Here is a 16,733-nt window from a genome sequence, read left to right as displayed (position 1 = left end):
AATAGAACATCAAGCTGCTTTCAGAATGACCAGTCAAGATGGCCAGTAAGTGTGTAAACACCAACGTTTCTGAAGATAGATAAAGATAACTGAAAACGTACTAAGATTTGAACTGTGTCCAACAATTCAATTCTTCAACCTTCTTAAGAGAATGTCCACTTCCATAAAGATCAGCAAACAAAGACTTATTTCCACTGGGGCCATCATGCGTTAGAGGGAATGTCTGTAGAAATGGGGACATGGTGCAGGCTGGCAGGACTACTGCATAGGACACAGGCATGACAAAGTGCTCTGGTGGCCGTGTGTTGTCACTGTAACTGACTCTCAAACCATGAGGTAAATAGCTGTATGTGTGCCTGCCTGTTGTATGAAACACTATTGCACTTTTTAGCAGGTCAAGTTCAGTCAGTCTCTAGTTTGTGGTAATGATAATAAGCCATAAAGCATTGAGAACTGGGACGAGGTTACGATATCATAGCAAGGAAAACACTCCCTGGGATGTTGGTTTTCTCTGCCGACCCCCTCCGAGCCACACACACTCACACATACACACATGAATGCAAACACACGTACACACATAACCTATGTTTGCTCCTGTTACATTGATTCAGTTTGATTCTGATAAAAATGTCTACGCTGCTTTTTCTGTTGGTCAAAATAAATCAAAGACCATCAACATACAAGATTTCATGATGATAAATGATATACAGTGTGTACCAATCACGAAGACACTTGCATACCGGTGACATAACTTCAACTTGGGGCATGTACCAATAAATATGAATCACCAAACCTGCGGACTACACCAAAGGTAACATGTTTTCCCCCCTGATTAATGGGAACAATCTCTTCCTGTGAGAATGAATGGATGCCAACAATGACAGATCTTACCAAAAGCATAGTTTAAACAATCACACAAAATGTATCAATTCAATCTCATCCTCTTCAATTATCAACTTGTGCTGCAGTCATACAACAGTATAACATTCAAAATGATCCAATGCTAATCCAAACTACTAATATCAAGGCATTTGGATGAAAAAACCAAGCTAGCTTTCTACCTAACAGCCCTTTGAAGTGACATTGCAACTCAATCAACACAACCAGAGATGGCCAAGCACTCTGCATGGCATCGTATTCCAACCAAAGACCTCAAACTAAGACATTCATTCATAGATTCTTGTAAGTCTGATTTTAAGGCACCTAAGGATTTTTTTTCCCATCGTACGTAGTTGCCAAACTTGCAAATCCCTCCTTAGATCATGGAAAAGCATACGGTATGGGACAAACATGATAATGGAGTATGTTTGAGATTGAGAAAGGGCAATTCACTTTCTACGAAGACAAAAAATTGCTGTCTCAATTTATGCACCTAATTTAGAGGGCTATACATTATAATATCACACAATATGAATAACTAAAGACTAGGAAATGATAAAGGGGAAGGAAGAGCATGAAGATCCATGAACTATTTGCCTTGGCCAATCTATCATGTTTAATATAATCTGAATTTGGTGTTATGTGTCAGTGTGCAAATTGGTAACTGTAGTGAATAGTTACTAGTACGTCACTATAGCAGCAGTTATTGACCCTGTGGTTATGAATCTTTCAGATGAGACCACCACGGGTGTGAAAGTGACGTAATTTATATTGTCCAATGATCATTCTCTAATCTAATGGGAACCTCTGACTGGTTCATTAAAAAAAAAATCTCTTCATCAAGCTATCAATATCTCTCACTTTCTGCTGTTACCTCACAAGACCAGACATGGACTTTATGTCCACATAGAATCACAATACTGTACTGTTTTCTTTTACACAGCACCTACACATCTCCTATGACTTTTTTTAAATTTCATTGTTAGTGACTCTACATTCATAAATGATTTTGCTTTCGATGTGTTTAAGGCCGTCTGGTACGTAACGGTTTCATTGAGTTTCACTGCAGAGAGAGACTGATGTCAGGAAATGAAATTGGAGACGTTGAGTGGTTTACCAGAAGCTATAGAGGAATGAGGAAAGTCCCAGTTTATTCAACTACATTCCACCCAATATCTGGCAACGTATCTGACCAACTGAGCTGTGGCTTACTGTGTGTTGCCCTTTCAAAAGGTCTCAATTAAAATTGTTGTCTTAATCTATGCTATGTGGACATATAACAGCTCACCCTGTTTTTGCATCACATTCTATTGAAAATTCCTAGTCGACCACTGGTGCTAGAAGCTTACAACTCTAACATAACAATTATATGGGAATAAATGAATTATACAAAAAAAAATCCTATCTACTGTTCATATGGGTAAATGGATATACTATACCAATGACACGCAGTACAACACAAATGCCAGTATATCATGTCATCTAGTATAAGTACAGTTTCATTTTTTGAAGGAAATATACAGTATATTGAAACAATAAGCTCCAAGTGTGGTGTTGCAGAGCACCGCCAAAGCAATGTCATAAAAATGTAAATGCCTTGCTCTCTCTCTCTCACTAGAATTCCCTAGACCTTTGACTACGGCTACTATTACAGCAACCCTCTTAGCTCATGGCAAGATAGGGAGTAAAAATACCTCATCATACGTAGTTTCTCTGCCTCTTCAATAAAAAACTTTTAAACAAAAATTAACACTGCAAATAGACGCTTTGCAAATATGTTTTTTTCCCCCGCAAGTCAATAGCCACCATCTTTAATTACAGATGCTATGGGCACCATTTTAGTAAATCTGTTATTAAAAAATCCTTGAGTGTGTGTGTGTGTGTGTGTGTGTGTGTGTGTGTGTGTGTGTGTGTGTGTGTGTGTGTGTGTGTGTGTGTGTGTGTGTGTGTGTGTGTGTGTGTGTGTGTGTGTGTGTGTGTGTGTGTGTGTGCGTGCGTGCGTGCACATAGGACTGGGTAAAGGACAACCGTTTCAGGTAAAAAGCAGCACCATTTACTAGTAACTGGATAGTGTTAAAGTGACATTTGCGCCTGTCTGTCCCACACTACTTCCATAGTGTGGAGAAAAATACTTGATTGTTGTGTGCCGGATGGGATAGAATGTGTGTGATGTGGTCTCTAATAGGTATAAGTTATCTGTCTGTTGGGGCACTGCTCTCTCCACCCCATAGACAGTCATTCTTTCACAGCGTCCACTATGAGACTAATCAAGTTCAATGTAGTTTGTGATGTTGGTCATTGGGTATATATATGTGATAGATTACATTATTTATCACCATTATTATCATTACAATAGTACTGGACATCAGGGGATAAACACAAAATTCAAGGTGCAGATTGATGTGGTGTATAGAACAGAATCATAGACATATTCAATAGTAAATGTTCCATTTTTGTCCTTGCAATTCAACTGCAACAATATCATGTGAGTGTCATTTACTACATTTCCCTTGGAAATACAAACATGAATAGTATATATATATATAAGGTGCAAAAATGCATTATATCATAGTCAACTTTTTTTTCTCACAAAATTTGAAACATTTTTTCCCTTTAAGTGTTTTACAATAGTGTTGCAATGGAAACATGGATCAGACGAATAAATGCACTGTACAACCCATATCATAACCATGTTTCAACCTTACAACAAAGCCGTTATCATAACTGAAAATGCATAAATGCAGCCCTAAGGTACTGTCCCAGCTAGCACATAACGTTCTGAGAACCATACGTTTGAGCTTGGTGAGAGGGTGGTTGTCCCATGGTTATTTTGCATACAACCTTCCCACAACTTTCTGGGAATGGTACAGGATAGTTGCTTGGCTTTGGAAAATTCTCAACACATTTAAGGAACTTGACAAAAATACATTATTTTCTTGTTATTTCATTACTTTAACAGAATGTTTCCTAAAAGTTCAAACATGGTTACATATAACAAAAAAATGTGTAATGTTATAGGAATGTTCTTCAACTGGTTTGACATTGGGAATATTCTGAAATAGTTCTGAGAACGTTAAGAAACAACGTTATTCTGTGGGAATTTCAGTACTTTAGTGTAAAGTTTTCTGCAGGTTTCCTCATGGTTCTATTTAAAGTCATTGTTTTAAGAACATTAAGAAAATGTTACATAAGAACCACAAGAAAAAAAATGTAGCGTTCAAAGAACATTCTAATAATGTTATTTAAAATCATATACAGTGAGGGAAAAAAGTATTTGATCAGTCTATAATTTTAATGGTAGGTTTATTTGAACAGTGAGAGACAGAATAACAACAAAAAAATCCAGAAAAACGCATGTCAAAAATGTTATAAAATGATTTGCATTTTAATGAGGGAAATAAGTATTTGACCCCTCTGGAAAACATGACTTAGTGCTTGGTGGAAAAACCCTTGTTGGCAATCAGAGGTCAGACGTTTCTTGTAGTTGGCCACCAAGTTTGCACACATCTCAGGAAGGATTTTGTCCCACTCCTCTTTGCAGATCTTCTCCAAGTCATTAAGGTTTCGAGGCTGACGTTTGGTAAATCGAACCTTCAGCTCCCTCCACAGATTTTCTGTGGGATTAAGGTCTGGAGACTGGCTAGGCCACTCCAGGACCTTAATGTGCTTCTTCTTGAGCCACTCCTTTGTTGCCTTGGCCGTGTGTTTTGGGTCATTGTCATGCTGGAATACCCATTCACGACCCATTTTCAATGCCCTGGCTGAGGGAATGAGGTTCTCACCCAAGATTTGACGGTACATGGCCCCGTCCATTGTCCCTTTGATGCGGTGAAGTTGTCCTGTCCCATTAGCAGAGAAACACCCCCAAAGCATAATGTTTCCACCTCCATGTTTGACGGTGGGGATGGTGTCCTTGGGGTCATAGGCAGCATTCCTCCTCCTCCAAACACGGCGAGTTGAGTTGATGCCAAAGACCTCCATTTTGGTCTCATCTGACCACAACACTTTCACCCAGTTGTCCTCTGAATCATTCAGATTTTCATTGGCAAACTTCAGACGGGCATGTATATGTGCTTTCTTGAGCAGGGGGACCTTGCGGGCGCTGCAGGATTTCAGTCCTTCACGGCATAGTGTGTTACCAATTGTTTTCTTGGTGACTCTGGTCCCAGCTGCTTTGAGATCATTGACAAGATCCTCCCGTGTAGTTCTGGGCGGATTCCTCACCGTTCTCATGATCATTGTAACTCCACGAGGTGAGATCTTGCATGAAGCCCCAGGCCGAGGGAGATTGACAGTTCTTTTGTGTTTCTTCCATTTGCGAATAATCGCACCAACTGTTGTCACCTTCTCACCAAGCTGCTTGGCGATGGTCTTGTAGCCCATTCCAGCCTTGTGTAGGTCTACAATCTTGTCCCTGACATCCTTGGAGAGCTCTTTGGTCTTGGCCATGGTGGAGAGTTTGGAATCTGATTGATTGATTGCTTCTGTGGACAGGTGTCTTTTATACAGGTAACAAGCTGAGATTAGGAGCACTCCCTTTAAGAGTGTGTATAAAAGACACCTGTATAAAAGACACCTGGCAGTCAGAAATCTTTCTGATTGAGAGGGGGTCAAATACTTATTTCCCTCATTAAAATGCAAATCAATTATAACATTTTTGACGTGCGTTTTTCTAGTTTTTTGTTGTTATTCTGTCTCTCACTGTTCAAATAAACCTACCATTAAAATTATAGACTGATCATTTCTTTGTCAGTGGGCAAACGTACAAAATCAGCAGGGGATCAAATACTTTTTTCCCTCACTGAACATCCATTCTCAGTGTCAACAAAACTCTCTCTATCCTCTTTCTTCTTTAGTGTGTTCAGGTGTATTGGCTGTGCCCAATAATTGGGCACTCTCATCTTAATGAGTTTCCTTTGAAATGGGGTCTGTTGGAATATACTAAAATTAACAGCTTTGTATGAGTTTAAAAAACATGGCATGCTACTGTAGCTCCATTCTGCTGTCGCAGTGAACTAATTCCATGGACAGAGAACAGAAGATCATAGGTTTGAATCTCACTGCCGCTGTGCCAAAATAAAAAATAAATGTGTTTGCATGATTCATTTCCATGTGTCCTATCTCTGCTTGGAGTTCAAAACAGTTAAGCTAGCAGTCTTATTGAAACGTTCAGTGAAATTTTTAAGTGATTCAAAAACCTCAAAATAACGTTTATATTTAGTTCAGAACATTCACAAAATTTAGAGAATGTTCTCAGAACGTTATTTGATCACCTTCAAATAACCTATAATTTCCATTCTCAGAACGTTAATAAAACCTCCCAGGAAAACTTTCAGGGAACCATAGTAAAAGGTTCTCAGAACCTCCGTGCAACCTAAAAATGTACATTCCCAGAACGTTTTAAAAACGTTCAGTTTTACCGATCAGGAAACTTATGGCTTTGTTCCCAGAATCAATTGGAAACCAAAAACTTCTGTCCCACAACTTCCAAGGAACTAAATGTGCTAGCTGGGGTACTACTGCATGTCTTTTTCACATCCCATGTCTCAGCAATGTTAGGCAGTGGCTGCAGCAGCAAGCCTGGTAAAAAGTGGTGTGAGTAAGTCCCAAGAATAACAACGGAACTACTATACCCAGGATGCTGTGCAACCATATCAGATGTGATGACTACTCCTTGGTCTCTACCATAGAAATAGAATAGACCCCATAGAAATAGATTTGAATTCTATGTCTATGGTTTTTACCCTAGAGTGCCCACTGCAAGACTGAGGTATTTCAATAGCAGGTGTTGATCAATCACATGACATATTCCCCCCACTTTGACTGACAACCCACAAACATGGGGGAGAGATTTCCAGACTTCTATCTTGACAGTGAGTCATCACCACCTCTGTGCTACCACTGGGGAGTAGTAGTCTCCGCACAGGGTGATTTAGCCCAAGACCACTGATGCTGGTGAGATTCTCCATAGAAAAGTTGCACTTTGTGATTCCTTTTGAACACGGTGGGAAAATACTGATATTACCCTTACTTTACCCAGAGGCTCATAATACATGATGGCAATGCGAAAGCTCTTGGGGGGGATGAATACATTTCCAACAAGAGAATTTGTTACAGTATAGAAAATAATCATTTTGCTTGTAATTAGCCAAATATAATTGTGATGGTGGATCAGTTCGGTTAAAGGGGAGGGTGTAGTAGCAGCTCATTATAATGGGGTGGAGGGGTGGTGAATATTACCTCCGTCTTAAAGGGGAGAGGACATCAGAAGAAGGGCAATAGATGGAGAGAAACAGTGAGAAGTGAAAGTGAGAGACACAGAGACAAGAAAGAGGGAGGAAGGAGTCTGGGTGAAACCCACAGGCTGGGTCTGGGGTATGGGGGCCGGAAGGGGGCAGAGCTGGGGTCGGGGTCAGGCTAGAGGGGTAAATGCTTGGACCTCAAAGGCGGGTCTGGGCCTCGGGGATGTAGATCTCGATGCTGTCCGCCCGCTCTGTGGCTGAGTTCTGTCTGAAGGAAGCCGCCCGCTTAGCTGCCATGAGGCGGCGCCGGGCCTCCTGACGCTGGCGGTCCTGCAGGTCCAGAGAGCGCTCCCGCATCACGCCGCCACGCCCCTTCGGAGGCCTCTTTGGCAGCGGGGGAGGCCACTTCCTCTCCTTTATAGAGAGTGAATGAGAGATAAAGAGAATGAGAGAGAGAGAATGAGAGAGTGAGAGAGAGAGAATGAGAGATTTGAGCCACGTATTTTTCTGAATAAGGGCAGGATAAAACAAAAATGAGTAATCATTGGCCAATACCATTAGACAATACACCTCCACAGTCCAGTTTGCTAGCTGTGAAATGCTATACAGCTAAGCAAGGGTAACAACTCCATTAACATACCTGTAATGGCGTCTTCTTCTCGGGGCTCTCCAAGGGCCTCCACTCGTTGCTCTTGATTTCCTGCAGCTCGTCAAACTTGGCAGTGACGTCGTCGATGGAGAGCTGCAGCAGGTCCCAGAATCCGGCCAGGTCCTGAGAGGTGGGGCGGGGCATGGCGCTGGGGTCCTGAGGGGTGAAGGGTGGCAGGGAAGGGGGGTGACCGGAAAAGTGAAAGGTGGGGGAGGGAGAACATTTTATATAGTTATCAATACCTCAGTGACCATGAGAACGTGTGTCTGTTTGCATTTCATGAAAAGTATATCTGGTATAGTCATAACTGTTATAGACTATAATTGGGATTTTTAAATGCTTGTGTTACATCACCAGTTATTGCATCTTCCAACACCTGCAAACCCCCTCCTGTAAACTGTCCAACCACTAGATGTCCTCCTTAACTCTTTAAATAACAGATGTATTTCATGTCCTTTTGCCAGCCATGAGCTCCATTTCATGGAGCAAATCAAGGCTACATCCATGTGGCGTTCTACACTATAAAAGAGCATTCATCACTCCCACTTATCTGTTTCTGTAAACATTCAACGCATAATTACACATAAAGGTTGGCAATGACTCAGCACACAAATGCAACATGGTGTGCTGCATGCCTGAACAGGTTCGACATTGACATTTGTGTTACTGACCACTTGCGCTGTCCAGATGACACAAACACGTGCACTTACATGCACGCACACACACACACACACACACACACACACACACACACACACACACACACACACACACACACACACACACACACACACACACACACACACACACACACACACACACACACACACACACACACACATACACACATACACACGACCCCACCTCCTCCACCACCCCCCACACAGTCGTTACGGTTGTGATATGGGGTTATGCTAGGGGTAGTGATCTCTCTCTCTCTGGTAGGGGTACTAGTCATTGGGACACGTTTGAGAGGCTCAGGGCAATCTAAGCCCTGTCACAGTAAATGTGGGACTTCATCCATCATCCCATTATCTCAGAGGGAACGCAGATAGAGAGCCCACGGCCCCTCAGAAAGAGAGCAAAACACCGGCTTTAAGGTATCATAGTCATCAGACACAAAAAACAATCACGCTACAGCAAGAGAGAAGGGTCATTAAAGCCCCTCCTCTCACAAACTCTTTGCTTTTTTTCATTTAAGAAATGTCTGTATTGTGTGAAGAAATGGCAAGTGAAGGATCATTTGAGCACAGTCTCTCTCAAAAAGGAACTTAACAAAGAGTATAGCTCTGGAAACTGTATTTGTGTGTCTTCTGAGACTAGCCCTACAGTAACTAATGCAGGTTGACATTTGGTGGGTAATTAAAATGAGGTCTTACGAAAATGTGAAAACTTCTCGACTACGTTTGGGGTGAGTGATGAGAGAGGGCAGAAGGTTCGTTATTCAAAACCCATTGAAAGTCTGTCTCTCTGTATTAATGAATGGTGTGAACATAGACACCTCAGTTTCCTATTGTTATTCTTCTTCCGCTTACTGTGGGGGGTCAGTACAAGCAGAAGGCCTGTTTCGATGTCAATTGGGACAGCTATTTCTGGAAGCAGCCAGTCAGTGCAGCTTCAGGCACAGCACTTACCAAGCCCTATGTGCTGTCAGTAAGTCATCAACAGTGAGAACGTGAGATATAAGGTTTCATTTAATACACAACACTGATGTATGCATGCATATGTTCTCACACACACACCACCCACGCACACACGCACGTCATGGTACACCCATCATGGTACACCCGCCATGGTCTATTATAGTATTTTAGGGCACTTACCAGATTCTGCTGACACAGCCAGTAGAACTGCTGGAATTTTTGAGACATGAGGAGCTGTGCGCTGCCCACAGCACTTCGGATTTTCCCTAGGACTGGAGGACACACACAGAGAGAGAGAGAGAGGGAGGGAGAGAGAGAGAGAGAGAGAGAGAGAGAGAGAGAGAGAGAGAGAGAGAGAGAGAGAGAGAGAGAGAGCAGAGAGACAGAGAGACAGAGACATGCACATATGGAGTGAGATTAGACTCTTAATTCTGTAAATATACAGTCAGGCAAAAAAATACCATAAAATAAATAATACAAATACTGAGCTATATCGTATGCTCCAAAACATTTGAAAATTATAGATTTTTTCCTACCATTTCTCAGAGAAAGAGATTTTGTTTAACAAGTCATCTTTTTTTCTCTCAAAACGATAGGGGTGAAATAATTGGCACCCCTGTTTTCAATGTTTTCAATACCTCACCTTGCAAGGAAAACAGCACTGGGGCTTTTTCTAAAATGTTTTATGAGATTGGAGAACACATTGGGAGGGATCTTGGACCATTCCTCCTTACAGAATCCTTCCAGATCCTTGATATATTTTGTCTGCGCTTATGGCCCTGCCATCTTCATTTCAAACCATAGGTTTTAAATGGGGTCAGGAGACTGAGATGGCCATTTTGATGTGTGCTTGGGGTTATTGTCTTGCTGGTAGATTCATGCACGTCCAAGCTTCAGCTTCCTGGCAGAGGCAACCAGGTTTTTGGCTAAAATGTCCTGGTACTGGGTAAAGTACATGATGCCGTTGACCTTGACAAGGGCCCCAGTACCAGTGGAAGCAAAGTAGCTCCATAACATCAAAGATCCACCACCATATGTTACAGTAGGTATGGGGTTCTCTCCTGCTTATGCATCCTTATTTCAATACCAAACCCATCACTGGTGTGCGCTGCCAAAGAGCTCTATTTTCATGTCATTTGACCACAGCACCGGTTACAATTAAATGCCAATGGCGTTTAGCAAACTCCAGACGTTTACATTTGTTGGATGACATGAAAACAGAGCTCTTTGGCTACGCACCAGTGTTATCTCACTCAAACCTGTCCACTGCATCAAGAATCAAAATGCTGGACAGGTATTCATTAGCAAAGCAAACGTGTTAGTAACACTTGTTGGTTGTATTACATTTCCATCCAAACATGACTTTGCCCATTCAATTCTAAATGGTTATCAGTGAATGCATTGAGAAACAAATGCATTAGAATATGAACAGCCCCTGCCTTAGGGACTATAGAGCCAGTACATGCCTCTATGCTGCAGCGTCAGAAACTCACTCTCCTCCGACAGGTCATGCTCTTCCGCCTCCCTCTCCATGTCTTTACACCATCCCTCCATCCTCTTAGTTTCATTATGGAGGAGCTGCATGAACCAGCTGCCATCCCTGCGGAGGGGGGACACCCGGCCCGTCTCTACCCCCTCCAGAGAGGGCTCTGTCAACCACGACTCGGGCTGCGGGCTGGGCGGTCCACTGGAGGAGCGCTGGTAGTCCTCCCGGTAGCTGAAAAGGCCCTGGGTGCGGACGGTGCGGACAGCCCCGTACTGGGTGGGCGTGCTAGGCTCCGAGTGGCCCCCGCGGAAGCCCAAGCCCCCTCCGAACTGCAGGCCCTTGTCCTCCATGGTGGGGAAGCCCTCTAGTTCCATGTCAGCTTGTACGGCCGTCGTCACGCTGTTGGAGCGCTTGAACCTGCCATGCCTGAGGGAGACACACACATACAAATATATGTATACTGAGAATAATAAATAGATTAGAAGAATAATATATGGATCCAAAGAGAGAGAAAACATAAATATACTGCTCAAAAAAATAAAGGGAACACTAAAATAACACATCCTAGATCTGAATGAATGAAATAATCTTATTAAATAGTTTTTTCTTTACATAGTTGAATGTGCTGACAACAAAATCACACAAAAATAATCAATAAATATCCAATTTATCAACCCATGGAGGTCTGGATTTGGAGTCACACTCAAAATTAAAGTGGAAAACCTCACTACAGGCTGATCTAACTTTGATGTAATGTCCTTAAAACAAGTCAAAATTAGGCTCAGTAGTGTGTGTGGCCTCCACGTGCCTGTATGACCTCCCTACAACGCCTGGGCATGCTCCTGATGAGGTGGCGGATGGTCTCCTGAGGGATCTCCTCCCAGACCTGAACTAAAGCATCCGCCAACTCCTGGACAGTCTGTGGTGCAACGTGGCGTTGGTGGATGGAGCGAGACATGATGTCCTAGATGTGCTCAATTGGGTTCAGGTCTGGGGAACGGGCGGGCCAGTCCATAGCATCAATGCCTTCCTCTTGCAGGAACTGCTGACACACTCCAGCCACATGAGGTCTAGCATTGTCTTGCATTTGGAGGAACGCAGGGCCAACCGCACCAGCATATGGTCTCACAAGGGGTCTGAGGATCTCATCTCGGTACCTAATGGCAGTCAGGCTACCTCTGGCGATCACATGGAGAAATGCCACCCCACACCATGACTGACCCACCGCCAAACTGGTCATGCTGGAGGATGTTGCAGGCAGCAGAACGTTCTCCATGGCGTCTCCAGACTCTGTCACGTCTGTCACGTGCTCAGTGTGAACCTGCTTTCATCTGTGAAGAGCACAGGGCGCCAGTGGCGAATTTGCCAATCATGGTGTTCTCTGGCAAATGCCAAACGTCCTGCACGGTGTTGGGCTGTAAGCACAAACCCCACCTGTGGACGTCGGGCCCTCATACCACCCTCATGGAGTCTGTTTCTGACCGTTTGAGCTGACACATGCACATTTGTGGCCTGCTGGAGGTCATTTTGCAGGGCTCTGGCAGTGCTCCTCCTTGCACAAAGGCAGAGGTAGCGGTCCTGCTGCTGGGTTGTTGCCCTCCTACGGCCTCCTCCATGTCTCCTGATGTACTGGCCTGTCTCCTGGTAGTGCCTCCATGCTCTGGACACTACGCTGACAGACACAGCAAACCTTCTTGCCACAGCTCGCATTGATGTGCCATCCTGGATGAGCTGCACTACCTGAGCCACTTGTGTGGGTTGTAGACTCCGTCTCATGCTACCACTAGACTGAAAGCACCGCCAGCATTCAAAAGTGACCAAAACATCAGCCAGGAAGCATAGGAACTGAGAAGTGGTCTGTGGTCCCCACCTGCAGAACCACTCCTTTATTGGGGGTGTCTTGCTAATTGCCTATAATTTCCACCTGTTGTCTATTCCATTTGCACAACAGCATGTGAAATTTATTGTCAATCAGATTTGCTTCCTAAGTGGACAGTTTGATTTCACAGAAGTGTGATTGACTTGGAGTTACATTGTGTTGTTTAAGTGTTCCCTTTATTTTTTTGAGCAGTGTATATTGATGAACTCATTCAGAGAAACAGTATACAGTGCCTTTGGAAAGTATACAGACCCCTTGACTTTTTCCAAATTGTGTTACGTTACAGCCACTTTCTAAAATTGATTAAATGAAAAAACAACCTCAGAAATCTACACACAGTACCACATAATGACGAAGCGAAAACAGGTTTTTAGATTTTTTTGCGAATCTATCAAAATTAAAAAACAGAAATACCTTATTTACATAAGTATACAGACCCTTTGCTATGAGACTCAAAATTGAGCTCAGGTTTTCATTGATCATCCTTGAGATGTTTGTACAAATTCATTGGAAGCCACCTGTGGTAAATTCAATTGATTGGACATGACTTGGAAAGGCTGTCTATAAAAGGTCCCACAGTTGACAGTGCATGTCAGAGCAAAAACCAAGCTATGAGGTCGAAGGAATTGTCGGTAGAGCTCCGAGAAAGAATTGTGTCGAGGCACAGATCTGGGAAAGGGTATCAAAACATTTCTGCAGCATTAGAAGTCCCCAATAACACAGTGCCCTCCATCATTCTTAAATGGAATTTGAAACTAACAAGACTCTTCCTAGAGCTGGCCGCTCGGCCCAAATGAGCAAATGGGGGGAGAAAGGCCTTGGTCAGGGAGGTGACCAAGAACCCGATGGTCACTCTGACAGAGCTCTAGAGTTCCTCTGTGGAGATGGGAGAACCTTCCAGAAGGACAACTATCTGTGCAGCACTCCACCAATCAGGCCTTTATGGTAGAGTGGAAGCCACTCCTCAGTAAAAGGCACATGACAACCCGCTTGGAGTTTGCCAAAAGGCACCTAAAGACTCTCAGACCATGAGAAACAAGATTCAGTGGTCTGATGAAACTAAAGACCCTTTGGCCTGAATGCCAAGGGTCACGTCTGGAAGAAACCTGGCACCATCCTTACAGCGAAGCATGGTGGTGACAGCATCATGCTGTGGGGATGTTTTTCAGTGGTAGGGACTGGGAGACTAGTCAGGATCGAGGCAAAGATGAACGGAGCAAAGTACAGAGAGATCCTTGATGAAAACCTGCTCCAGAGCGCTCAGGACCTCAGACTGGGGTGAAGGTTCACCTTCTAGCAGGACAATGACCCTAAGCACACAGCCAAGACAAGTCTCTGAATGTCCTTGAGTGGCACAGCCAGAGCCTAGACTTGAACCCGATCAAACATCTCTGGAGATACTTGAAAATAGCTGTGCAGCAACGCTCTCCATCCAACCTGACAGAGCTTGAGAGGATCTGCAGAGAAGAATGGGAGAAACTCCTCAAATACAGGTGTGCCAAGCTTGTAGCATCATGCCCAAGAAGACTCGAGGCTGTAATCGCTGCCAAAGGTGCTTCAACAAAGTACTGAATAAAGTGTCTGAATACTTAAGTAAATGTAATATTTCATTTAAAAAAAAATATTATTATAAATTAGCAAACATTTCTAAAAACTTGTTTTTGCTTTGTCTTTATGGGATATTGTGTGTAGATTGATGAGTGGAAAAAACTATGTAATCAACTTTAGAATAAGGCTGTAACATAAAATTTGGAAAAAATCAAGGGGTCTGAATACTTTCCAAAGGCGCTGTATACAGAAAACAATTAATTCAACAGAACATGTGCAATATAAGTTTCACAACATCGATAAATATTGATTTAGTGCAATCAGGACCCAGAGGGAGATGATCAACTGCTGCTGTAAAAGGTCAGAGGGCAAACTGCAGCGGTTGTATTGTCTGTTTCCATTTCCTGTGTGCGTACCGTTTGTCATCCTCCACCTGGGTGCCCACAGAATGGTACTGAGGAAGCCCTTTGCTCTCCGACTCGGAGTCTGTCGCTGTCTCCACCTGGTAAATACCAATTTGATCGTAAACAATAACACATGTCAATGTCAGTAACATCTTTATTATAGTATCATGGGTGAACTACTTTACTACTACACTAACTGAACATCAATGAGAGTGCTTAGTAAACTATAGTGATCTATACTATATATACAGAGACTGAGAGAGACAAGAGAGACAGAGAGGCCGGTGTTTGTCCTGAGACCCCTATATCCTGAGCAAAGGATTGTCTCCCTGAGTGTGATGGTGTTTATGGGCCGGTCCCTCTCTATATCCCCAACGCATCGCTCACTTTACACACAGACACAGACACAGACACAGACACACACACACACACACACACACACACACACACACACACACACACACACACACACACACACACACACACACACACACACACACACACACACACACACACACACACACACACACACACACACACACACACCCTCAACAGTACAGTCCCAGTGCTTAAAAATAATGACGTTGAAAAAGTTGAGTATGGAATAAAATGTCAATGAGTACTTTATAGTACATAACTAATCACACCAGATGCGATGACCTATATTAATATGGTGCTGAACTGGAGGTTATTCTGCTGATATTGATGATGAGGTTGATGAAGATGATGGTGACGAGGCATCGGTTTCTATCTACCCCTTGAGAAACTGCATCGCAAAAGAGACAGAATCTTGGCATGAAAGGGAAATGAGCGGTTTAAACGGTTACATTAATGCTATATGATGTGTTTCATATCAATTCAGAGGCCATGAGAATGTGTAAAACATGTTCACAAGCTGCCGCAGCCGGCGTCCAGAAAATACTTTGAGTCATTAGTAAATGTAATTAAATTTCTTTCATTAGTTTGATTTGTTGCCTGTGTAAAATAGATAACGTGATCAAATTGAATTACGCCGATAAACAATCATCATCAACATTTTCCTCTAATGTTATTCGACTCTATTAGTCATCTTGAGGTGATGTGTGTGTGTGTGTGTGTGTGTGTGTGTGTGTGTGTGTGTGTGTGTGTGTGTGTGTGTGTGTGTGTGTGTGTGTGTGTGTGTGTGTGATATTGAGCTGAGTGCTGCCTGGGCTCTCTGGGCTGGCCAGTGGCTGTAGAGCTGTGCGGTCATTAATCCTTATTGGTCAGGGTCCCATTGGGTCAGTGTGAGATGGCTACTGTTTATTTCACCTTTATTTAACCAGGTAAGCTAGTTGAGAACAAGTTCTCATTTACAACTGCGACCTGGCCAAGATAAAGCAAAGCAGTGTGACACAAACAACAACACAGAGTTACACATGGAATAAACAAGGGTACAGTCAATAACACAATAGAAAAAAAGACAGTCTATATACAGTGTGTTCAAATGGCGTGAGGAGGTAAGGCAATACATAGGCCATAGTAGCGAAGTAATTACAGTTTAGCAAATTAACGCTGGAGTGATAGATGAGCAGATGATGATGTGCAAGTAGAAATACTGGTGTGCAAAAGAGCAGAAAAGTAAATAAAAACAATATGGGGATGAGGTAGGTAGATTGGGTGGGCTATGTACAGTTTCAGCGATCGGTTAGCTGCTCAGATAGCTGATGTTTAAAGTTAGTAAGGGAAATATAAGTCTCCAGCTTCAGCGATTTTTGCAATTCGTTCCAGTCACTGGCAGCAGAGAACTGGAAGGAAAGGCAGCCAAAGCAGGTGTTGGCTTTGGGGACGACCAGTGAGATATACCTGCTGGAGCGCGTGCTACAGGTGGGTGTTGTTATCGTGACCAGTGAGCTGAGATAAGGCGGAGCTTTATCTAGCATAGACTTATAGATGACCTGGAGCAAGTGGGTCTGGCGACGAATATGTAGCGAGGGCCAGCCGACTAGAGCATACAGGTCGCAGTGGTGGGTGGTATAAGGGGC

General features: G+C 43.2%; 1 protein-coding gene across 1 annotated transcript; it reads right to left on the bottom strand.

The window, feature by feature from the left end:
* Positions 1-5,590: 5,590 nt before the first annotated feature.
* On the bottom strand, positions 5,591-9,641 carry LOC123723823 (disks large-associated protein 2). The gene is made up of 3 exons (XM_045695825.2): positions 9,594-9,641; positions 7,762-7,926; positions 5,591-7,535 (listed from the first exon to the last, which is right to left on the bottom strand). Exons 1-3 carry the CDS (start codon positions 9,639-9,641, stop codon positions 7,320-7,322), a joined length of 429 nt encoding a protein of 142 aa, XP_045551781.2. The 3' UTR covers positions 5,591-7,319.
* Positions 9,642-16,733: the final 7,092 nt, after the last annotated feature.

Source organism: Salmo salar, chromosome 15, assembly GCF_965601325.2.
Source record: "Salmo salar chromosome 15, fSalSal1, whole genome shotgun sequence".
NCBI lineage: Eukaryota > Metazoa > Chordata > Actinopteri > Salmoniformes > Salmonidae > Salmo > Salmo salar.
This window is presented reverse-complemented; position numbering and strand designations above follow the sequence as displayed.